Source organism: Schistocerca serialis, chromosome 6 (genome assembly GCF_023864345.2).
Source record: "Schistocerca serialis cubense isolate TAMUIC-IGC-003099 chromosome 6, iqSchSeri2.2, whole genome shotgun sequence".
NCBI lineage: Eukaryota > Metazoa > Arthropoda > Insecta > Orthoptera > Acrididae > Schistocerca > Schistocerca serialis.
Genome location: NC_064643.1, coordinates 481,034,998 through 481,061,898, shown reverse-complemented (window position 1 = coordinate 481,061,898; position 26,901 = coordinate 481,034,998). Strand labels below are relative to the sequence as shown.

Here is a 26,901-nt window from a genome sequence, read left to right as displayed (position 1 = left end):
TATCAAGATGACAATCCACCACGTCGTATAAAACAGCATCATTGAGGCAACGGTTTGTCGACAGTTACATTCCTCAGGCGGACTGGCCTGACCAGGCTCTCAACCTGAGCGCAACGGAACACCTTTGGGATGAGTTAGAAAGTCGACTTCGCTCCGCAACGCAGCGTCCACCATCGTTACCTCATCTGGTTACGGCTCTTGAGGAAGAATCGGCTGCCATTCCTCCACAGATATTTTGACACCTCAAAAAAAATGGTTCAAATGGCTCTGAGCACTATGCGACTTAACTTCTGAGGTCATCAGTCGCCTAGAACTTAGAACTAATTAAACCTAACTAACCTAAGGACATCACACACATCCATGCCCGAGGCAGGATTCGAACCTGCGACCGTAGCGGCCGCTCGGTTCCCAACTGTAGCGCCTAGAACCGCATGGCCACTCCGGCCGGCTTGACACCTCATTGAAAGAGTCCCCAGCAGAATTTAAGCCATCATAAATGCGAAGGGTGGACACACCTCATATTAATGTCCACTAATAGGTTTTGATCAAATAGGGCATCAGATAAGAGCGATTCATGTAACTGGACTGGTTGAACGTAGTAACATTTTGATAAATTTTTAGTAATTTCCCATGCACTATTGCAATTACAACATAAAACTTAAGAACTGATCCCTCGTGTATTTCGCACTGTATCTGACGTTGTACTTCTTATTTTGATGCTGCGCTATGAAAGGCGCGGCTCTCTTTCTTTCTCCTCAGATCGTTCACAGAGCCTCCAGCCACACGTTTCTGCTAATAATAAAAGTTGTACAGAGAACAGTCCGTTTTTCAAAAAATGGCTCTAAGCACTATCGGACTTAAGATCTGAGGTCATCAGCCCCTTAGACTTAGAACTACTTAAACCTAACTAACCTAAGGACATCACACACATTCATGCCCGAGGCAGGATTCGAACCTGCGACCGTAACAGCAGTGCGGCTCCGGACTGAAGCGCCTAGAACCGCTCGGCCACAGCGGCCGGCAGTCCGTTTTTGCCAGACTTTTAAATTCTTACAGAAATAAGCAACATTTCAAAAACACCCATCTTTGTCGCATCATAATGGTTGAACTATTTATTCCTGGAAAATACAAAGAAGCATGACCTAAATACATTCCATATGTGTCACATTAGACCGCAAGTTCTCATTAAATAATGATAAACATCCGAAGTTTGGTTGCTCCACATAAATGCTTTCCTGTTGAAAGCCGTACATGACCTCGTGGAGAGGATCAGCCGCAGCTGACGCATTCCGTAAGATCGACAATTTTTGTGGACAAACTCTTGACAGTTTTTTAACTCGAGAGGCCAAAATTAACCATCAATGTACAACTAGCACGCTGTGTCAGCTCGGTACACTAACGAATCTGTGCAAAGACTGAATCCAGTGCAGAAAATGACCCCGTTTAAAGTCTACCATAATGTATACATTCCTAAATTCTGGAAGTCGAGCGTCTAGTTTCATAATTTTCCGAAGATTATGAAAAGGGAAGAAGCGCTAAAACTCAAAGTACTTAATGATTCGGTTCTAAAACTGGACTTGTCCTGCAGTGTAGAGCGAAGATGAGTTGTTTCTTGCACTCAGTCTCGGCACATATCTCTGCCGTCATGGAACGCGGGCAGAGACCAACAACATCCGAGCGACCCACAGTCTCCTCTTAATTGGCTTCTCCAGAAGGCATTCCGCGAACGATCGGTCTTTCACAGAGCCCCCGTTAACGACCTCCTTTGCGTTGAATACAAAAACAGACTGCACAAAAGAAGAAAGACACAGCTACGCCCGCTGTTTTCGAGAAACCGGTTTCTTCCTCACGGTAACGGAAGCTAGTAAGGTACAGGCGAATAAAATTTCCCGAGCCTTTCGCACTGTGTACTGAACATCCGCCGCCTGCAGGTGATGAGTTTGCGTCACTAGGCCACAGTTTTACTTATCAAATACACGACACTTAACAAGGGGAGAGTCTGACATGTGAGTCACCAATTTTGATCAAATTTTTGTAAGGACATTCTATCTCGAAAATAAAGATACCGGTGTTTTGGCTTTTTCCTAGACACACTCTAGTTTTTGAAAAAATCGAGGTCAGATTTCATAACGGAGAATTGTATTTTCAATGCTATACATCGCAACATCGTCTAAAAACAAAGATTTTTATTAATATAATGTGGGATCCAACGTTAATAATGCTCGAGTTATTAACTTTTTGTATTTTCATGCTGTAGCACCCGCAATTCAGTGTGTCTAGCAGAGAGAGATTGAGATCGAGCGGTCAAGGCATTTAACTGCCAAACCGCTGGTCCCTGTTCCGTTCTTGGTCGTGGCTTATTTTCATTCGATATTTTTTCAGTGTATCTGATAATACTCTGGTAACCGGAATACTTTTCTCGGCTTTTTTTTTAAAAAAGCAAAGCACCGAGAGGTATGATTAATAATCAAATATATTACAATGTACTAACAGTTATTTTGATCATGATAGTTCAAAAATACACCTGAAGTATATTACTGCGTAATCCTAACACATCGACCATTAGCGACCGTTCTCCCAATCACTGGCGTGAAACTGTTCTAGAAACAGGAGAAACATAAATACTTTAGGTTTCCTTTAATTTACGTCTATGGTCACAAACGTTTTGTTAACAGATTACCGCTTTCGGTCTATAATGACCATCATCAGATCCGTTTTATAAAATGTACTGCAGCCATAGTGCTACTGACAACATGACTCGTGCATATGATGTTATTTATATATATTTGACGATGCTGGCGCTGATTTTGCAATTAACATTTGACGATGGCACTATGGCTGCAGTACATTAGGACTTTGTTTTTGCAGAAAAGATCTGATGGTGGTCATTATAGATCGAAACTGGTAATCTGTTAACAAAAAGTTTGTGACCATAGACGTAAATTAAAGGAAACTTACTGTACATACGGGTCACCATTTTATTCGCGACAATGTCGCAGCTTGTGAGACACAAATACTTCTCACACTATGCGCAACATACGATCGGAATCTTGACACATTCTCCAATATACTGTGGAGGAGAACATATCTGATTCACGTTGATAAAAACACGTCTATTAGATTTCGATTTGCACGCGTACCAACTGATTACGGACAAACACATGAATTTGGTAGTATCCACGCCATCTTGCAGTCCTCTGCTCTGCTAGGATGTCGCATGATTTTGAAGTAGTACGATGAAATTCTTTATCTGTCGGAAGAAGTAAACGTCACACGATCGACAAAGAGTAGTACATTTCAGTCGAATTCTTTTCACGGTTGAGCGTCGTCATCTACGAAAGTCCTATCCAGCGTGACACATACCACGAAGAAAATAAATGTCAGTGCACTATATACGGTATATACTCATTTGATTATAAATCATACCTTCCGACGTTTTACTTAAAAAAAAAAAAAAAAAAAAAAGAGGAAAGAGAGGCATTAGTAAAAATGGTTCAAATGGCTCTGAGCACTGTGGGACTTAACTTCTGAGGTCATCAGTCCCCTAGAACTTAGAGCTACTTAAAGCTAACTAACCTAAGGACATCACACACACCCATGGCCGAGGCAGGATTCGAACCTGCGACCGTAGCGGTCGCGCGGTTACAGACTGTAGCGCCTAGAACCGCTCGGCCACCCCGGCCGGCAGGCATTAGTATTATCAGGTACTCCCAAAAAAATATCGAGTGAAAAAGAAAGCCACAACCGAGAATCGAACAAGAACCAGCGGTTTGGAAGTCCAATGCCTTGACTGCTCGACCGCCGACCTCACTCTGCTGCACTCACTGAATGACTGATACACAAGGTATAGTATAAAAGTACAAAAAAAATTGTAACTCTAACAGTAGTAACGTTGGACCACATGTTACATTAATAAAACATGTTTGTTTTTAGACCACCTTCCACCAGTATTAAAAATACGATTTTCCGTCATCATCTTTGATCTCAATTTTTTTTTCAGAAACTAGGGAGAGCCTAGCAAAAAGCTGAAACACGTGTATCTTCATTTTCAATATAGAACGTGCCTGCAAAACTTGAGCAATATCGATGATCCACATATCAGACCCTCTCCTTGTTAGTAAGCGAAACGCTGTTACCAACGAAGTCCGCTGCGAAGAACTACGCAGACACGTGCTCATTCCCTCGGTCCAGTGGCCTTTTTTTTTGCCGACAGTAAATCTTCCAGCTCATAAGGGAAAAAAATGGAAGACCACCGGACAGTAGGCGGGACATAGAAAGTTGACCGCCCAAAGCAGTAGCCGTGCCGCTTCACCCGCCGCCGCCATCCGTCTGCCGGTGGCTAGACCTAGGTGGCAGCCCCTCGACCCAGCCATGGGCCGGGCCATTCGTCTCGGGCTTCACATACGCTGCTGCCGCCGCAACGAAATATCGCTCCGCCCGCAGCTGGTGCGCCCTTAATAAAGATTACCTGCCGCGCCGACGCGCCGTCGATGTCTGCGTCTCAGCGCGCTGATTTATGGACGCCGTGGATTACGAGGCGCACTCTGTCACTCTTCCGTGAGGTGCAGCCTCCAAGGGGCTAAAGATCCGGCTGTGTAGAAACGAAGGCTCTGGATTTTGGTAATATGGCGAGACATTACAGTCTAATTTTTAACACGGCGGCTGCGTGTCTTGACCACCGTACGTGCAAACTGAACCCACGATTTTAGACTTCAAGAGCTCCATAGGAGTTTTATTATTTTACTCCATCACTCTTCTGACTGGTTGATGCGCGCACGAGCACGAGGACATGCGGCCTGCCAACTTCTTCATCCCGGATTAACTCTTGCACCCAATGCCCTCAATTATTTGTTCTTTATATTCCGCCGGCCGAAGTGGCCGTGCGGTTAAAGGCGCTGCAGTCTGGAACCGCAAGACCGCTACGGTCGCAGGTTCGAATCCTGCCTCGGGCATGGATGTTTGTGATGTCCTTAGGTTAGTTAGGTTTAACTAGTTCTAAGTTCTAGGGGACTAATGACCTCAGCAGTTGAGTCGCATAGTGCTCAGAGCCATTTGAACAATTTTTGCTGTATATTCCAATCTCGATCTTCCAAATAGTATTTACCCTTTACGGCTCCCTTTAGTTCCATGCAAGTTATTCACTGGTGTCTTTTACGACAGGTTCTACCACCATCCTCCTCCTCCTAGTTAGTGTTTGCGAAATGTTTCTTTCCTCTTCGATTCCGAGGAGAAAATACTTTTTTCACATTTTATCAATCAAATTTGCAGCATCTTTATGTAACACCAGATCTCAAACATTTCGATTCTCTTCTCTTCCAGGCAAGGACCCAAAATTGGACTTGTATTGAGTCCGACAACCATGTTAAAAAAATTGTATTTGCTGTCAACACACAGTATACGAGTGACGATTTCACGAAAATAGTTGCGATACACACTAGCCATTTTTTAAATTTTTTTATATGTATCATAATGATGTTAAAACGCACGAGGACGTATTGTGTTATCACAGACATGCGTGCGCGCGCGCACTCGCACTCACATACACACATACATACATACATACACACACACACACACACACACACACACACACACACACACACACAAAAACACACGTCACGTTAATACTGATAAATGTACACAGTTTTCTTTTATTTAATTGAAAATGTTTTCTGTTCCACATCCTTTACTACTTTCTTCGGTTTTGTGAAATACTCAATTTTACATTTCTGAATATTTACAGCAAGTTACCAGTCTTTGCTTCACTTTGAAATATTATCAAGATTTTGCACTGAATATCTGTATAAGTTCTTTTTCTGTTCAAAACTACACTTCACTATCGATAACTCATCATATCATCTACAGAAAGTACGTGGTTACTATTAATATTGTCTGTCAGGCCATTAATAAACAGCATTAACGGAAAGGACACCAACACACTTCCCTAGGACGCGTTTAAAGCTACTTCTACATAAAACTTCCTGGCAGCTTAAAACTGTGAGCCAGACCGAGACTCGAACTCAAGACCTTTGACTTCCGCGGGCAAGTGCTCTACCGACTAAGGTACCAAAGCACGGCTCAAAACCTGCGAATGGCAAAGCTCCTGAGTTCGATTTGCGGTCTGGCACAGAGTTTTAATCTGCCAGGATGTTTCATATCAATGCCCACATTACACCACAGAGTGAAAATTTCATTCTACTTCTACATATGTCTATGACTCCATCGAAGATAGTATGCCGTCTCCTCCCTGCACAGAAAGACTCAATCTACTCACAAATTCCGTTTGATACCCCAGATGATCCTTTAAAAAAAGGCAGTCAGGTAGCTGCAGTATTTTTTGACTTACGAAAAGCATTTGACTCAGTAGCATATCAACGCTTATTCTTTTTTTAAAGAAAAATAAGCGTTATGCTACTGAGTCAAATGCTTTCCGTAAGTCAAGAAATAATGCAGCTACTTGACTGCTTTCATTCATTGACGCCTTCTCACTAATCTGTAACTGACTGTAGTAGTGCACAAAAAATGACGCTTTACAGTTGCTTAAGAACAGAGGACGAGACAAGTATAATAAACTTACAACGAATAAGAATAAAAGGCATATTAATTTGTTCATAATGTCCTAAGCGACAGCTGTAAATATGAGTAAAAGCTTCCACTGGTCGTAAATATACACTCTAAGGCAAAAAAGAAAAGAACGACTCACCACGAGGGAGTTATGCGAATGGATCACAAACTGAGTTTCATACACGCATCCACGGAAAATGCAAAATTGTAAACTCGGGCGGCCGATGGATGAATGCGTAACGCTGCAGCGCAGTTTCGCAGCGCACCTGACAAGGATAGTAGAGAGGGGACATCACAAAGCATAAACTCTTTGCGAATGTCGTTCCATGTACTCAGTTGGACAGCAACTACGCCTCTCATACAGGCGCGTGATCAACATACGCAGATGTTCGCATTTGAGAGAGGACGTGTAGTTGGGCTGAAAGACGCCAGTTGGAGTGACTGGTGAATCCCTCGGCATTTGAATAGGAGCGATTCCTCTATACGACGGTGTTGGAAGGAAATGGTGAACCACGGCAGGACACACCGTCAATAAGGAAGCGGTCAATCTACAGAGACGGCAGAACGTGAGGACCGAGCAATCGTCAGGGAAGCACTCAGAGCCCCGAATTCATTGCGCCTCACCGAAAGAAAAGTGGGTTGAGCTCACAGTGCCCTTTGCGCCGACAGCCTTTGATCTCTGTACACCAACAAGCCGGCTTACAGTGGTGTCGGGCACACTCGGCCTGGAACCTCGTTGGCTGGAGTAGAATCGTCTTCAGCGATGAATTCCGCTTCGAATTCAGCCCCGATGATCAGCGAACAGCGGTGGAATACTAACCAGACTGTAGGCCGCCATATCGCCCGGCAACCAGGAATGATGGTCGGGGGTGCTGGTTGTCATCTGCGGCACCCTTATTGCACAGTGATACGTCGACTATATTCTATGTCTTGTTTTGTTGCCCTTCATGTGAAGCCATCCAGGACTTATATTTCAACAAGATAATGCCCGCTCAACACGGCGAGAGCTTCTACTATTCGTCTTCATGCTTGCCATACCTTACCTTGACCAGGAAGGTCGCCAGATCCCCTAATTGAGAATGCTGGAGCATTATGGGCCCTCCAACCAAATCCGGATTTTGAAGATCTAATGTGCCAGTTGGGCAGAATTGAAGACGACATCCCTCAAGAGGACATCCAACAACTTCATCAGTCAATGCCAAGCCGAATAACTGCTTCCATAAGGGCCAGAGGTAGACCACCGGGTTATTGACTTCCTCAATTTCTGAAGATCTTTCTATTGCATAAATCACCCAGTTTTTCTGAAAATGTAACGATTTCTTTCTCTGCACATTTCAGTCACTTCTACTGATTTCCGTCCCATTCGGATAATTACTTCGTCGTGCGTTGTAATTTTTTTTTCCCCTGAAGTTGTATTTCGCTAGATTCAAATGGCTCTGAGCACTATGGGACTTAACATCTGAGGTCATCAATCCCCTAGACTTAGAATACTTAAACCTAACTAACCTAAGGACATCACACACATCCATGCACGAAGCAGGATTCGAACCTGCGGCCGTAGCGGTCGCGCGATTCCAGACTGTAGCGCCTAGAACCGCTCGGCCAAACGCTAGGCTGTTTTCAATGTCAGATGTAGTTGAGATTAGGTCAATTTTAATCAGAATCTAAATAATCGCATGAAAATGAAGCAACCGCGTAATTTTTTTTAGACTGAAGATAAATTTTTCAGCGTATATGCCTATGGAATACACTATGAAATAACGTGAAACTTTCAGTTCTTTTGGACGACACATTCCTTAGTGACGGATCACTGTCATACACGAAACTTGAAATTGTCGCCCTTCCTGAAAATAGAGTATGTTAATCTTAAGAAAGTATGCCCGCAATGCAACACTCCTCGGAATATTACGTACCAGGGTGAGTTCATTATGCCAGCATGAATTTCATGAGATGACGCCACTGAATTGTTTATGGGACTAAATGACTTGGCCGAGTCGGCCTTACCTTTCTTCTCTGAGTGAAGAACGTTGTGTCACAAATTACTTGCGCCTTCTACAGATATTGTAATGCAAATTATACATCCTCGAACAATATTTGTAAAGTAGTCTGCTTTCAAACTGTAGTAAGTCATAGATTCGTAGAAAAAAAACTAGTTATATGTATCGAAAGAAACAACAAGTTTACAGTTGCCAGTAATTTATATCGAGAGAGAGAGAGAGAGAGAGAGAGAGAGAGAGAGAGAGAGAGAGAGGGAGGGAAAGGGGGGAGGGAGGGAGAGAAAGGGAAGGAGGGAGGGAGAGAGAAGGGGAGGGAGATACAGGGTGCAAGGGGGTGGTAAGGGCACTAAAACCCTGTTATCAGATCTCAAACTTTGACCCCAATAGGCAGCTCACTGTAACGGATGTAGAGCAGGGTTGTTTTTTGTGGATTTCAGTCTGAAGGTCAGTTTGATCTAGTTCTTCGTGCTAGTCTGTCTTGTGCAAATCTCTTCGTCTCTGTATACTTACTTACTTGAAGCCACGAACTATAGTGACGCCTTCGTCTTCCCCCAGCCCTCGTCATGCCTCCCTTATCAAACCAGAGAAACACATTTCCAATCATTATGAAACTGACTATCTTGATTCCTAAGGATATGTCCCATCAACCAATTCCTTTTGTCAGCTTGTGCCATAAATTAGTTTTGTCCTAGATTCGGCACGTAACTCTTCATGGTATGCGGGAAAATGTGGGTGAAGTTTGGAAGGTAGGAGATGAGGTACTGGCGGAAGTAAAGCTGTGAATGCGGCTCGTGAGCTGTGCTTGGATAATACGTTAATCGGTAAACCACTTGTGCGCGAAAGGCAAAGGTCCTAGCCCGGCAGATAGTTTAAATCTGCCAGAAAGTTTAAAACGAGCTCACTCTCCGCAGCATAGAGGGAATTTATTCCGGAAGCTCTTTATTAGTTATCTAATGTGCCCATACAATCTTCAGCATTCTTCTGCGCCACATTTTAAAAATTTCTATTCTACCCTTGTATTTACTTTTTACCGTTCACGATTCTCTTTCACATAAGGCTATACTAAACGCAAATATTAGCTGTCTTAAATTTATAAGTTAACGTATTGCTCCTTTTTGTTTTCCTTGCTGTTCCTTGTCTGCATTTTTAAATTGTTCCATTGTCTCATAACCACTCTTATTTCCTCAGTATCACCTAAGGCAAAATCATAAACAATGAGGTGCGTGAAAAAACGGTCGCACTGTGCATTACATTTAAATTTATTACTTCTTTGCTACTAACGCTATTTGCAACACATTTTGCTGGCTGTATTCACATATGCCGCTGAATGCACCTCAAAATTACATCACTGTATAACAAAAAGCTCAGGAGATATTATATAATAAACACTGATGTGCTTGAAAACTTCCGCATCATGAATGTTGTTTAAATTCATTATTATTTCTTCGCTACTAACTGAATGCACCTACACAAATATATCTTTGTACGCCATATAGTTCAAAAGATACGTCATAAACACTGAGATGAGTGAAAAATGCAGCATCATGCATAAAGTTCTAACACTTTTATTCTTTACTACCGAGAAACTCCCACAGTCGAGTCAATTTAAGCAAATCCCTGGCATATGGCAGCGCTTCGATAGCTTTTAACTGCGAAGCGCAAACGGTTGCAGGCGTAAACAGCCGCCTACAGAGCTATGAAGAGGCGATTCCATAGACACGTTTAGAAAATCGGGTTGTAAACACGCGAAGCAGCTGCGTCCAGCTTACAGAAACTGTCCGGAATCCTGTACTTACACATTTATACGTTATGCATAATTTCAAAGGTGTTTCCACGAATATATGGAAAGGAACTCTTTTCGTTGTTACAATACAAACACAGTTCATTTTTCGTTTTCATTTCTAATATAAAAGTGGCAAAATGAATACGCAGGTAACGCTAAGTTTTTCTGTTAGTTTAATTTAAATTCCACCAATTACATTTGTTTTACTCATGTTGATGATCAAAGTATAACCCATTTTCAAGGCGCTATCCATTCCGTTTCACTCATCTTCCAAGTTCTTTGCGCTTGCTCACAAAATTTCGCTGCCATAGGCGTACTTAAATTTTTTATAACAGTACAGCATAAAGTAGTGGCTGATTGATCGGTGGACTAAAAGACTAAACACTGTGTAACACGCTAACAATTGCAACTTAAGCCATTAGACTGAAGTAAGACAATACACAGTATTCTTAAGGCTTGAACTCACTAGCCTAGTCCTCAGCTGAAATAAAAACAGAAGTTTCCTCTTAGGAATACTGTTATATTCTTCCCAAGATATGAAACACACAGTGTCAAACTGTGGCGTACAGTGATATGAACGCTTTAGGCGCCATGTACTGGAGAGTCCTCATGCTGGAATATGAAACAACGAATATTACGCCAGTTAAGTATTTGGACGTGGTTATCGATCCAGGTGAAGCAGCGGTAAGATGCTGGACTCGTATTCGGGAGGAATGCGGTTAAAATACCGTCCAGATCTTCAGATTTATGTTTTCCATGGTTTCCTTAAATCGCTCAACCTTCCAAGTTACAATTTATTTATTTATTTTGCAGCATGTACTGTCTGGGAATAGTAATTAATAAAACTGCTCAATTCATTATGTGTTTCTAAGGTCACGATGAGGTACCTTGTGTGATAAAAATTAGTACCGGTTAATCAGGAGCGAAATCATTATACACGGTAGTTCAAGGCGTTGAGGAATTCGAAGTTGCGTCGTAGCTAGGGGTCCACATTAGGTTGTAGAACCCCCAGACAACCACTGGCCAAGGGAAAGGCCAATACGGGGTAGTGCATTTTTAAAGGGCAGTTCCGATTTCTTTCTCAAACGGTGCTGCATCCGAGTATGGGCTTCGTCTTTAGTAACCCTGCACTCGACGGGACGTTAAGCCCCTGCCTGACCTTCCTTGCTCCTTCGGAGGTGGGCCGGGGTAATTTCGTCCCGTCAGAGTCCACAGTATTCTGTATCAGAAAGCGGGAAGGCCTACCCGACGATGGGTGGATGTCTGTGACCCGCTATCACAGCTTGGGGTAGGGCGTCGCGCATTGCGGCCAGTTTGCCTCTCTGCACAGGGGCAGCCCCGGCGTGGGGTAGCGTGGCGTGCTGAATAGCTCTTTGACGCCTTTACCCTCCGCACAGCCGGCTTTGCGCCGAGGGTTGCGCTTATTGCACCTGGACTGCCCCTGCGGCACACACCACAAGGTCGCTCCAAGCCCCTCTGAAATTGCGCCACGTTCCTCTACCGAAACACACACACACACACACACACACACACACACACACACACAGAGAGAGAGAGAGAGAGAGAGAGGGGGGGGGGAGGGGGAGAGGGGAGAGAGAGGGGGGCGTGGGGTAGGGAGGGAGGGAAGGAGGGGGAGAGAGAGAGAGAGAGAGAGAGAGAGAGAGAGAGAGACGAAGACAACGCTTGAGGTTACTGTAGGTACCCTCTTTCTCTATTTAGCCCGAAGTAGACCACGAATTTCATCACAGACTGTCCCACTCCTGTAATAATGTGTACAGTTTTCTGTAGGTTCTTTTCTAGTGAACATACATCGCCACTTTGTTACAAGCATTTTGAGATGGATGTGAGAACATAGGGAGTTTTACGAAGTACAAACCTCTCGTGTTTGCCGCACTGCATGTAGCTGCCTGAAAATCTTGTCGAACTGTCCTCGGTGCGTGACAATATCTCGGTCTAAAATAAAACGACGAGATAAGAAAGAGGGAGATTAAGCGTTCAATGTCCCACTGACAACAAAAAACTTTAGAGGCAGCGGACAAGAGCTCGGAGTGGAAAAGGATGGACCAGGAAATCGGCTGTGGTCTTCACAAAACAACCGTACCGGTTTTCACGTGAAGCTATTTAAGAAAGTCACAAAGAACTAGAAAAGTGATGACCGAATCGGGATTTTAACAGCATTCCCCCGAATGCTTCTGCACTCGCGCGTGGGCTTACACGCTTTCGTGTTTGAGTAGAGGATTTCGATTTTTCTTACCCAACTCGTCTCCGCTCAGTAAGTGTTTAACAACATGATGTATGGCTTGGTGGCTGGGTTGGGCAAGAGCCAGACTATAAATCCAAAGGTCCGGAGGTCGAGCCTCTGTCGGTGCTATGATTTACTCTGACACTATCGCCACCCTCACCAGTGGAAATTATTTGAAAAATTCAAAGTTGCATCGTAGACAGGCGTCCACATTACGTTGTGGAAACCACCCCGTCACTGGCTGGCAAATTTGCTTCTAAGGTATGAGGAAGACAACTACAGCCTCAACCATACGACAATGCCTGAGCTGTTCAAACCAGTCTTCTTTTATATTTAAAATGTACAAAATTCTTTTATCATTATTCTTGCTAAATTTGTAGTCAGGCAGTTTGAATGTCAGAACTGGTACTACGTTCATGCTCATTTCCGCATAATCATCGTTTAAAAGAGGTGTAGTTTTATACACGAACTCTTAAACTTACAGAGAGAATACCTACACGCATCCCATTACTGAATTCCTCTTTTTAATATTTCCTTTTATTCAGCCGTTTCGAAATACCGAGAGGTTATAATTAATGTACGGCTATTCTCAGAAGTCCAGTGTAGACTGCAATTGTCGTATGGCAGCGTTACTAGGTAGATATTCTAATCCGTTAATGCGGAACCTATTTACGCTGGAAATAAAATAGTTTCAATTTCGACTACTCAGGTGCAAATCTGGCGCTGTGAATGCAAGAAAGACGTAATAATGTTTCCGCATGTAATGGCCTAGGGACGGGACGTGAGCGGAAAAGGTCAAACAAGTGACAAAGACATAATGCTGGTGTTACTACTAACTGCCATGTAAAAGTCTGTTCAGTATGAGCGCCAGATACGTCGACGAGAAGTTGTACAGCGCCAGATTTGTACGTGGTGAGTGAAACTGGAAATATGATATTGAGGTTAAAGCTAAAATTTTGTCCGTGTTTCCCTTCAATTAACGCATTAACAAATCCACGAAGTTTCGCTGCCATACTATAATTACAGCCCACATTGGACCTTCGTGAGAAGCTACTCTATAATTATAACCACCAGGTGTCATGGTTCAAATGGCTCTGAGCACTCTGGGACTTAACTTCTGAGGTCATCAGTCCCCTAGAAGTCAGAACTACTTAAAGCTAACTAACCTAAGGACATCACACACATCCATGCCCGAGGCGGGATTCGAACCTGCGACGGTAGCGGTCGCGCGGTTCCAGACTGTGGCGCCTAGAACCGCTCGGCCACTCCGGCCGGCCCAGGTATCATGGTTTTACGCCTTAGGTATGATTTCCTGCATTTGTATACTGGGTGGTATTAATTATATTTTCCCTACTTAACATGTTATATCACGGATTCTAATTACCGTATGAGTACCAAACTTAGTAGCAATAACGTCCACAGAATGGGTTGCATGATTTCCATGCGTCACAGCGCCACCGACCAGTTCCAACTATGGCCACCAGGTACCGTGATCAGTCTTCGTGATTCATAGTCAAACACACCTGACCAGTCGCAGTGCGCTTGTTGACGTGTCAACATGAGCTTGGACAATCGGGCATTACTGGTAAAGCTCTATTATCAAAACAATAGTAATGCTGCATTTCCAGAATATCACCGTCTGAAATATTACGGACGGGTCCTCTTTGTCCACCTGCTGTTCTGGGAATGATAAAGAAGTTCGAATCGACTGGAGAACTGGGCGTCCCTCCGGGAAGAGGCCGACGACCGGTTGCACCTCAGGTGGTTGATGAAATCCCTGTTTCCATGGCAGGCAACACTGCGCGCAATTCAGGATCGTCAGGCAGTGCGCGTGCTGTGTCACGACAGTTGAACATCCCGTAGTCCACTGTACCAAGGTGCTTCGAACCATTCTCAAATGGTATCCGTAAAAGATCCATATCGTACAGCAGCTTGCACCACAGGATGCACGACGACGTGTTGACTTCGCTCTCCACTTCTCGCAAGGATTGAAGTTGACGAGGGCTGGCTCTGGATCCTGTAGACAGACGAAGCTCATTTTTCTTTGACGGGTGTGGGGATCTTCTTCTCCTCCAGTCACTGTGAATGAGGTTTGTCTGTATGGTGAACGTGTCACCGTATGGTGTGGCGTCACGCCTACGTTGATCATTGGTCCATTTTTTAACAGATTGGAGCTCATGGACCAAAGACGTGCAGTGTGACTGGCTAGCGTAACTGCGATATGCTTCGCCAGCATGTCATACCCGTCCTACGGGTTGAGAGACGCATTGAACTCAACAGTTTCCATGAAAGATGGGGACCCACCGCACATCGCTGCTGCAGTTCACCTGCTTCTCCGAAACACAGTTGGCCGGCACGATCACCTGGTCTCACTTCTTGTGATTTCTGATTGTGGGGCTACCTGAAGGACAGGGTTTACCAGGCGAATATTCACACATGTGCTGATCTGAAGCGCAGCACACCAAGACAGGTAGGCAGCATATCTACGGACATGCTTCGTTCTGCTGTGCAGACTGCAATCCTGCGCTTTCAGATTCTTCTGGACACTGATGGGTGCCATTTCGAGCCACTTTTGTAGCAGTAATGGTACCGGCACGTAATGGAATGATGCACATTAAAAGTGTTTCATTGGAATTGATCCTGCACTATTTCTCTTCCCCATGTCCTTGGCACTGATGCTACCAAGTTTGGTCCTCGTACGGAATTTAGTTTCTGTGTTATAACGTGATGAATAGGGAAAGTTTAATTATAACCACCCGGTACTTTGTGACATGAGAAGGTGCCTTTGGCCCCATAATTGGACTTTTTTTTTCACTTGCTGATTCCCAAATAGGCCCGCTGTCCGTATGAAAAAGCGGGCTGTAATACTGCAATTGGTCTCTTAGCCGTCACATCAGTAACTCAAGATCAAGAACAAGTGAAAATCCACATAGTAATGAACATAGACCCATCAAAGCTACACATACTGATCTAATGCATATATCAACTTGAGTTACTGATGTGCGTTGCCCGTGTCCCGCCCCGTGGAGGCGGACCAAATACAGTGTCACGCAGTATTGGTCAACTACTGAGCAGCATTTGATAACTAGCAAAGAAAAAGAAAATACAAACAGACATACTTGTAATTTTTAATAATAATACAAAAAGAATCTGTAGTTATTATAATCTGAAGAATATATGTTATACCAAAAAAATACAAAAGAAAGAATGATATTTACTAAATATCCCTTCACCAACAAGGCCATGAGAGGAAAACCTCGGGACATTCCTCGAGCCTTACCACTCTTGGCCTCATACTAAATACTAATTCTCATATTGTGTATCCATACCCAACATCTGTGATCTTGTTACAATAATATAACTTTTTTTTTTTAAGTTGTGATGCTGATGTGAGGGGCAGGGCTCGGAATGATATAATCGACCTATGGCCCTCTCACCAGCAATTTTCTACCCTATTCTATATCCAAAACCTACTCTTCTGATTCATATTCAGCATTTTATACTACTACACATTGTCACATTTAATTTACATTTGTTACGTAACTTTATACCAAGTTCTACAACAAAATGTTATAAGTGTGAATCAGTTATATTATCCAATTCTTTGTCTGTATCATTATCAGTAATATGATCATCAAGTTCCTCAGTCCTGCTATCATAAGTTGAAGATCTCCGTCCTCTCTGTGTTTCCATAATCTCCCTCTATTGAACTCCACTTATAATTGTCTAGAGATTTTGTCTGCTCTGTTATTTAATTCTGTCCATTTATCTGGGTCCCTTATGAAGTTGTAAATATTAAACTGTCTCAATTCTGATTGTCGTATATGTGAGTGTAACACACAAGAAATTATCGTGTGTACATATTCATACGGTGAAGGTGTGCTGGGTAAGGCCCATGACCGGTCAACAAGTGTACCATTCCTCGACTCGGATCTATGTATTTCATTTGAAGACTCTCTGGATGTTCGGGAAAAAGTCGTGGACCCTACGGCCCTTATCACTCGTATTCCAGTCCCTCTGTCAAGTATCTAGGCGCCATTTTTTTAAATGTAATTTGTCTTGAATGTCTCTTCCTGTTACAACTCTTACCCGATCTCTACTGCCATTCTTTAACCAGTATGCTGTGGCACGGTATTTAATAGTTATGTCGATAGGAAAAACACCCAGGACCACAGACGGGGCATCCAGTGATGTAGTTTTGAAGGCGCCTGACCATCTAAGCAGCACTCCTCTCTGCCTTCGGCGAACAATAGTCTTGTTTACCGCAAGGCTCAGTTTATGAGCCCATGTGCTGGTTGCGAAACATATGATGGATTCGAAAATCGGACAGTGGTAGACTCTCATGTATCTTAATGGTATTCGACATTCTAATGTACTGATTCTAGCCAGTTTCTGTAATAATTTTTCTGCCTTATGGGAAGTCATCCGTATGTGTTCTCTAAAAGAAAACCTTTCGTCGATCATAACACCCAAATACAGTGTAATTTTTTACCTAGATACATTATTTGTTCCTAATTTAATAATTCTTTACAGACGAATGGAATAACTGGTAGAAGCCGACCTCGGGGAAGATCAGTTTGGATTCCGTAGAAATGTTGGAACACGTGACTTATCTTAGAAGAAAGATTAAGGAAAGGTAAACCTACGTTTCTAGCATTTGTAGACTTAGAGAAAGCTTTTGACAATGTTGACTGGAATACTCTCTTTCAAATTCTAAAGGTGGCAGGGGTAAAATACAGGGAGCGAAAGGCTATTAACAATTTGTACAGAAACCAGATGGCAGTTATAAGAGTCGAGGGACATGAAAGGGAAGCATGGTTGGGAAGGGAGTGAGACATGGTTGTAGCCTATCCCCGATGCTATTCAATCTGTATATTGAGCAAGCAGTAAAGGAAACGAAAGGAAAGTTCGGAGTAAGTATTAAAATCCATGGAGAAGAAATAAAATCTTTGAGGTTCGCCGATGGCATTGTAATTCTGTCAGAGACAGCAAAGGACTTGGAAGAGCAGTTGAACGGAATGGACAGTGTCTTGAAAGGAGGGTATAAGATGAACATCAATAAAAGCAAAACGAGGATAATGGAATGTAGTCGAATTAAGTCGGGTGATGCTGCGGGAATTAGATTCGGAAATGAGACACTTAAAGTAGTAAAGGAGTTTTGCTATTTGGGGAGCAAAATAACTGATGATGGTGAAGTAGAGAGGATATAAAATGTAGACTGGCAATGGCAAGGAAAGCGTTTCTGAAGAAGAGAAATTTGTTAACATTGAGTATAGATTTAAGTGTCAGGAAGTCGTTTCTGAAAGTATTTGTATGGAGTGTAGCCATGTATGGAAGTGAAACATGGACGATAAATAGTTTAGACAAGAATAGAATAGAAACTTTCGAAATGTGGTGCTACAGAAGAATGCTGAAGATTAGATGGGTAGATCACATAACTAAGGAGGAGGTATTGAATAGAACTGGGGAGAAGAGGAGTTTGTGGCACAACGTGGCACATCGTCAGAGGAGAGCTGATCGGCAAGTAAACAGATGTCAGCCGCAGTCTCGGTCGCTGGCGCTCCACGGCACAAGTTGGCACACCTCCACGAGACGAACTCGCCCCCAGGGCTGAGGAAGTTTAAATGCCGGCGGACGTCCGGCGGCGGCATGGCGAGCTTGCCGCGCAGTGGAGCCTGGAAGCCAGGGGCCGGGACAGACGGAAGACACACACGCCCCTCTCCAGCGCGTGGCTGGCGCGTTCTATAGTGAGTGCCGAGCTCGGTGGAGGGGGTGTGCGCTGGTGTGGAGGGCAGCAGGTAAGAAACGGCGGGCACGCGCCCGCTGCCAGCTGCTCTGGCCAGCACAGTGCCGCGCCGGCCGCCACGCGCGACGAACGCGGGCCTCGACCAGCCAGCAGCAGCTGCCGCCGAGGGCGCACGCAGCGCAGCTGCCGGCGGTGCGCCCACCAGCGCCATGGCGCGCGAACAGCTGTACAAGGTAAGCCGCACTGAAGAAGCGGCGGCGGCGAGCTACAGTAGTGGAGTCTGCAGTGTGCAACACCAACGTGCTCACTCTTCGAGCCGGCCGCTGTGCCCGAGCGGTTCTAAGCGCTTCAGTCCGGAACCGCGCTGCTGCTACGGTCGCAGGTTCGAATCCTCGGGCAGGGCTGTCTGTGGTGTCTTTAGGTTAGTTAGGTTTATATAGTTCTAAGTCTAGGGGACTGATGACCTCAGATGTTAAGTCCCATAGCGCTTAGAGCCATTTGAACCATTTGAGAAACTCTTGGAAACGATGACATCCGAGTCTTACCGAGCGTGGAAAGAAACACGAACTAATCGTACGTCATATATGTTTTCAAGCAGAACATCGATCATCAGAGAGGACAGCATTTCTATAAATATGTTTACGAACAGGCTCCTGCCTTGAGCAAACACAAATTTCTCCTTTTTCACCCCCATTTGTTTCGGAAAAGTTTCACAATCATCAGAGGGTTCGTTTCATTTTCTTAACAACACATACTGATGCTCACGTAGCCGTCTGCCTACCATATTAGCATCGGTATATGCTATTAAGAAAATGAAATGAACCCTTTGATGCCGTAACTTCAACGAAACATGTTTGGGTGAAAAAGATGAAAATTATGTTTTCTCAAGGGTCAAACCTTTCACAAAACATATTTATTTGAAAGCAAACATGGACAAAAAGTCAGCTTTAACCTCAATATAATATTTCCAGTTGGTGTTCTCTGCCAATGTGAATTAATGCAAGGTAGTGCGCACGAACAAAAGGAAGAACCCGGCAGATTCATTAAAACAATCGTGGTAATCTTCTCGACTTCGTCACAACTCTTGCGGTATTGCTACGGAGAGGTACGACGTGAAATGAAGACGTGAAATCAGTGGTGGGGGGAAGGGGAATTAGATTCCGAAAATCTGCGCTACATCTGTTAAAGAAACCGCATAGACGACTCTAGTGAGACCTTCTTTTGATTATTGCTCTAAGGCGTTTGGGAGTGCTTAGCAAAGCAGTATTAGCCAAGTGTCTAGGATGCACAACAGGTTGATACAGCGAGTACAGAGGTATGTTCAGGGAAGTTAAATGAGATTCTCTGGAAGATATGCACCGTAGTTTTCGGGAAAACTAGTAACCCAAATTTAAAGTAGTTGTATTTGATACAGATAGTGCAATAACGCTCTTGCCTCCATCGTGTATCAGGCCTATGGGGCATGAACATAAAATAGATATTTCTGCAAACTAATAGTATGAAAATTCTGCCCTTACTAACACTTCGACATCAATGTCTGTCACATGTTCTCATCGATAATATTACACAAGTAACAATATCAAATACGACGTCTAAATATCAATTTAAAAGTTCGTTATCACATCTAAAGGACGTTGTTTACTTTCAGGTATGTTAAGCAAATAGCAAAAGTAGTAGTTTCTATTTGGCTGAACATCGAATCTATACGAGGACAATCTTGTAAAATCTGCTCGGTTCATTTGGATTGTTGTGGTTTATTTAACGTGCAGTAATGTACGATTCCTAATTTCACACTTTTTATACATACTGGCGTAGGTTAACAAAACTTCTGCAGGAGTCTGTTGAAGAATGCACATAGTGATGGTATAATGAAAGAGAAGCATAATTTTCACAATACATTCAATATTTATATGCATAATGATGTAACAGACACTGTGTAAGGGTTAATCAAACGAAAGATATACACAGTCGTACAGTTGATGAACGCAACTGTTGGGCGTGACAACTAGTTTACATTGTAGATTTGCTATCTCTTGAGTATTGTTTACTAACAGACAGTTACGTTTTATATCTATGATCTTTATACATAGTTACTTGCGACAACGATAGCAAAAACGAATATGAGTGTCAAACTCATTGTTTTGGAAGTCAGACAGTGCCTCAACCTATTCACGATGTACGTGTTATATAATATCAGGTGTGCAAGAGATATTGGACGGTATATGTGAAATTTATCACGTTTTTCCTCAACAACAATGTCTGAAGCGATGGCCGCAAATTTCCGCCTACTCTGCGAATTGCAACCATCTCTCTCGACGATGAAAACAAAAATTAACAGCGGATAATAACAGGCAGTTATTTCTGCTTTGAGGAATCCAATTTGTGGATGATTATTCTCGGAACTCATTCTCCACAGAAAGACGATTTCTATTGTTTGTATAGCTGCATCCACAGCTGAGAACGCCATCAACTCTGCCGCGCGCCTCTTTGGTCGCTGAAGCCCAGCCAAGAGCGCGCGCACACACACACACACACACACACACACACACACACACACACACACACACACACACACACACGTTGGCACTGACTCCCTGCAGAGTCAACGACCAGGGGGCCCGTATCACTGCACTGACTCACAGAGGACCACGTGTGTCGCGGATCATTCACTGTCGTACAAAACGAGAGCATTGTCATCCTGTTTCGCAATTGCCCCCGGCGTAGACAGAAACTTATTTCAGAGATTAAAGACAGGCAGATGTGTGGTTGTTTTGATGGCCAGCGGTTTTGATGCATTATTTTCGATGTTCAGCAATCTCATCCTGTTGCATGACGTTCCAGATGCATTTCTGACTTGAATACGTTACGCTGTTGTTGCGGCCAGAATGCAACTGGAACAATGTGTTTTTAGCAGAAAAATAATAATTATAAATCTGTCACAGACGTCCATTTCTTACAGTGTGATACAGTAACAGATGATATTACTATTTTGTTTTGATATTGATCCGATAGCTTTTCAAAATTTTTGTAGTTTATATTGAAAAATTTTGCCTTGTTATTTTATGCTCGTAATTCAGCTCATTTACCCAGAAACATTATTTACAACTGCCAGACAGACACATTTTCCGCTCTTTTTCTCTGTTGTATCATTTAGAAACTGTGTTATGATACGCGCATCAAACACCTGATATTTCTTCACATGCTGAACCAATGTCCGGGTTATCCTTTATTCCAGATTTCGGCCTCAAATAAATCTCCATGACAACAAATGAAATGCACTGCGGAGTACAAAGTACGACAGTCACAGTTTAACAACCCGTCGACATTTAGGCCATTAGAGATGGATACTAGGCTAGCCTGAGCAAGTATTAGATATTCGTTTTTGGTATAGTTGTCGCAAGTAACTATGTATAAACATCATAGATATAAAACGTAATTGTCTGTTAGTAAACAATACTCAGGAGATAACTAGTCTACAATGTTAATTAGTCGTCACGCCCAACAGTTGCGTTCATGAACTGTACGACTATGTATATCTTTTTGTAAATTCTATATTTTCCGCTAACTTCGTTTGACTAACCCATACACAGTATCTTCTACACCATGTATTCAAATAAATATTGAATGTATTGTGAAAATTATGCTTCTGTTTCGTTATACCATCACTATATGAATTCTTCAACATACTCCTGTAGAAGTTTATGTTAACCTACGCCAGTATGTAGAAAAAGTGTGAAATTAAGAGTCGCACATTCCTGAACGTTAAATAAACAACAACAGCCAAAATAAACCGTGCACATTGCACAAGATTGTCCTGAGAATTGCATTGAGTTTTTCAACATTTAAGTTCAAAATGGTTCAAATGGCTCTGAGCACTATGGGACTCAACATCTTAGGTCATAAGTCCCCTAGAACTTAGAACTACTTAAACCTAACCAACCTAAGGACATCTCACACACCCATGCCCGAGGCAGGATTCGAACCTGCGACCGTAGCAGTCCCGCGGTTCCGGACAGCAGCGCCAGAACCGCACGGCCACCGCGGCCGGCAACATTTAAGTAACAAAGAGGCGTTCTTACATGATTACAGCGTGTCATATTCGGTCGGTGCCAATCGAAAGATACGCTATACTTTTGAAAATGTAACGACAAAGAAGAGATATTTGCACTTCAAACGACGAAGAGATACGAAAACTCATTATCAGAAGCTTGATAGCTGCCCAGGCTGTCTGTCAGCGTCCCATTCTGATACTAACCGGAAAACTAAAAATACTAGAGAGGATCCTTCTGCATACTGGGTCAGTAGGTCGAGACGGACCTCAACTATTGAAGTAAAACAGATGGTTTGACTGTAGTGGTGTTCGCTCTTTGTGTACGCTTCAGTTGTGAAACAGCCTGCGCCGGTCAGAACTTGCGGGGCACCCTGCGGAGACGCCCCCGGCCCGCCGCCGGGTTACGATGTGGGCGGGTCAGTTGCCAAATTTAAGTTTCGCGCCGACCTTGGTGGGAACCGTTCAACTCGGGCCGCCGGCGTCGCTAAGCGGGCTTCTGAGGGTTGGCGGACCTGCGGTCGGGCGACGGGAAGCAAAAATACCTCGGAAGGTGCGGCGGGCTACTTGCGGGACGCTCGGCGCAGCAGCAAACAGCTGAGCGCGCCGCGCCAGGTGCCGGGCGCCGACCTCGGACAAGATCAGCTGGGCGGGTCTCCTGCAGACACTGCCAAATGCCAGCGCACTCATTACTCCTGGCGCTCTACCTGCTCCCATTTGCGTCAACAAGAAGGGAAATGAAACTGACAGCCTACGTCTAAATTAAATGATCTACCCCTTTTCTGTCCCTTTTTCTTTAAAAAGGACAGCGCAGTGTCACGAGCTACGCTTCTCATGTATTGACATCATATTCCGTTCTATCGAGGAAACGGATTCTTGAAGGTGATCACATACTCTGGGTATGTAGTATAATGGTAAGTACCTTCTGCCATGTGTATCAATGTGCCGCCTAATGCAAGTGTAGAGGTACTCTATGCGTTACCAGTTGCTTAACTAAATTTTTCCTTTTTGTGCTACAGCTTTTATACTGAATAAAATGTTCTCGGGTTTCCAACCGCGTCAATTGCTTAAAACTACGCGAGCTTTCGGCCAAGCACTCCTTGGCCATTGTCAAGTGGAATGACTACCAGTGGCCTGTTGATTCGCCCTTATATACGCTAGCTGCCCGCTGTGACGTCAATGGTGCCCGTGACATTGCCATATATGGGCATGTTTTGAGTCGACGTTCGATGTGCCCTCTTCAACCGCGCGATCGCTGGATCCCACGCAGCGCTGAGCTGCAAGCCACCGTCTCTATTCAGGGTGTTTGCGGTAATTTTTATTTCAAGAGCTTCCTTTATTAAACTGTCCCAGAAGCCGTTACTGCGAGCCACGACAGACGTATCGTCAAATTTTATGTGGTGACCGTTTTCTAACGCATGCTCAGCTAACGCAGATTTCTCTCGATAGTGTAGGCGATAATACCTCTCACGTTCTTTCCTGCGTTGTTCCACTGTGCGCACTATTTGTCCGATGTACTTCTGGCTACACTCACAAGGTATTTCGTAGACTCCAGGTGTTCTGAGACCTACTGCGTCTTTAACTGGTCTCAGTAATTGACGGATTTTCGTTAGAGGCCTGAAGATTGATTTGATCTTGTGTCTTCTCAACAGGTGGCTTATCTTTCCCGACACAGAGCCACAGAATAGCAGCAAAGCCAGTTTCTTTTCCTGCTCTTCGTCGGTAGTCTTATTCTGATATTTCCCAGAAATCACTTCTTTCACTTGATGGGCGCTGTAGCCGTTATTCCTGAAAACCTTGCGTAGGTGTCTCAGTTCGTGGGGCAGGTTGTCGTCGTCTGATATAACTCTTGCACGATGCACCAATGTTTGTAATACTGTGCGCTTCTGTGCTGGATGATGATGGCTGGTGGCGTGCAGGTACAGGTCTGTGTGGGTGGGTTTTCTGTAGACGCTGTGGCCAAGGCACCCATTTCGTTTACGGTGGACAAGAACGTCGAGGAACTGCAATGCATTATCTTTTTCCATCTCCATAGTAAACTGGACATTACTGTATTCATACAGCTTTTATATTGCTTTTACCTCGTTCGTTCTTTCTAGTACACAAACATTTCAGGCTTTACTTGTACACTTAATTTTTAGTGTTGTTAAGAGTTTCATATGCCTTGTACATCACAAGCAATGCTGGGGCTTCACTGCTCCCGACAGACGACCAGATTCGACGAACAAGAACATGACACAGCAGTTGTCTGAACAACACAGTCACGAACTCTAGACCACAAATTTTGTTATATTTTCATGGAATCTACGATATATCTATTACAAAGCTAACTGTCTCAATATTTTTTGCAGCAAATTCATTAATTTACGTTTTTCTATATATTTTTCCTTTTACTGTATGACCTTGGAATCTTTCCTGCAAATTAAGTTTTTAACAATTTGAAGATATTAGTCCACACGACATACCATTCTAAGTACAATAATTACAAGTGGTTTTGCATAAACGTATAATCTTTTCACATTTTAAATCCCGTTTGTCTTACTTTCCATACTGTAATGAACGTCCAGGATAAAGAAGTACATTTCAGTATAGACGTAGATTTTTCCGCGACGCGAGCGCCACTTAACGCCATTTTCACAATCATATCATCATTCAGATAAAGTTAATACTTCAGTTTTTATATAACAAGAAACATTCACTTTTCATCTACTTTATTTGCTTTATATTCTTGGCTGATACATTCATCGTAAGTAACTCATAACCAATTTAAATTTTTTTTAACATCGATTTGTAGATCTGAAGACGACCCATAGTGTATGACACAATTTAACATCAAAGAATGCAGCCAACATAAGCGTTACGATAGTGAAATGGCTCTGAGCACTATGGGACTTAACTGCTGTGGTCATCAGTCCCCTAGAACGTAGAACTACTTAAACCTAACTAACCTAAGGATATCACACACATCCATTCCCGAGGCAGGATTCGAACCTGCGACCGTAGCGGTCACGCGGTTCCAGACTGTAGCGCCTAGAACCGCACGGCCACTCCGGCCGGCGTTACGATAGTGAACATAGGTCCGCAGACTGTGGCTATGCCATACATATGAGGCGAAGAATGTTTCTTTAAAAAGTTTCTGCCCACGTTTAAGAAATCTGTCTTTGAGTTGATTATTTTTTTGAGTGGAAAATCTTTCCTACGGTTTACCACTTCTACCTGTCGACTGACGAACTGTTTTGGATTTTTCGTTGACAGCACGAACAGTCAGTCCGTTAATTTCAGCCTTCACTTGGCCGGAATGACTCTTAACATCATCCACGTGGGCAGACCCTCAAGTAAGTGAAAAGTACCTGTTGTTAAACAAAGCTTTCTAGAATTCCTTACAATTTACGATACTCCTTAGTTTTCATGTGCTTGATTCTTCGAAGCCAACGGCCTTGCCGCTGTGGGAACACCGGTCCCCGTCAGATTAGCGAAGTTAAACGCTTCTGGACTTGGCTAGCACTTGGATGGGTGACCGTGCGGGTCTGTCGAACGCTGTTGGCGACCGAGGTGCACTAAACCCCTGTGACGAAAACTGAGGAGATACTTGACGGAGAAGTAGAGACGGTGCCGATGGGTCTTCCGAGGTCTGTACGGCCGGAGTTCGGAGTTATACTACGAAAGTTAGCTGAGAATCCGGAAACTGATTACGTAAAAACATAAACTCTTCTATCAATTGTTTTTGAGGGATTGGGGGCGGTGATGATAACCCTCACGCTTGGATCGCGCCTGCAACCAATCAGTAAAGATATGATACTACCGTTCCTGTGTTACTCCGAATTCCGATGTAATGTTCCTTCTGACATGCATACATGAAGGAACAGGCACTGCGACGGCAACAGCCGTCGTGAAATTTATTAAATGTATCCGTAGTTGCTAATGTGGACTACCATCAGCTGTATGATGGGATGATGACAATGAAATTACACAGAATGGATGTACAGGCTGCAGACACATGATTGACGACAGATGAAAGTTTCAAAAAGTGGCTGTGAGCACTATGGGACTTAACATCTGTGGTCATCAGTCCCCTAGAACTTAGAACTACTTAGACCCAATTAACCTAAGGACATCACACACATCCATGCCCGAGGCAGGATTCGAACCTACGACCGTAGCGGTCACGCGGTTCCAAACTGAAGCGCTTAGAACCGCACGGCCACACCGGCCGGCAGATGAAAGTTTGATTCTGGCTGTGGGTCGTCTTGTGCGCATAGTCAAATGCTATAGCGACTGCTCGCGATATGCGGGAAATACGGGTTCCAGTCCCGACCCAGCGCAAATTTTCACTGTCGTCATCGCATTATACAGCAGTCCATATTCGACACTGCGAACACATTTCATATAAGTCAATAAAGAGTTCACTATCAATACGGGGAGGTCGCTTTTATTACATAAATCAAATTTGCCGACCGCTTCCGGCAATCCAGATATAGGTTTCCCGTGATTTCCCTAAATCACCCCACGCAAATGCCGGGA

At 43.7% G+C, this 26,901-nt stretch overlaps 2 protein-coding genes across 2 annotated transcripts in view; one reads left to right on the top strand and one right to left on the bottom strand.

Moving 5' to 3' along the window:
* Positions 1-26,901, bottom strand: part of LOC126484617 (mediator of RNA polymerase II transcription subunit 20) — a 602,543-nt gene that overhangs the window by 154,664 nt on the left and 420,978 nt on the right. The gene's annotated exons all lie outside the window — the stretch shown is intronic.
* Positions 18,441-26,901, top strand: part of LOC126484616 (facilitated trehalose transporter Tret1-2 homolog) — a 402,424-nt gene continuing 393,963 nt past the window's right edge. The window contains exon 1 of the mRNA XM_050108201.1: positions 18,441-18,565. Within this exon, the coding sequence (XP_049964158.1) occupies positions 18,542-18,565 (24 nt within the window). The 5' untranslated portion in view covers positions 18,441-18,541. The remainder of the gene's footprint in view (positions 18,566-26,901) is intronic.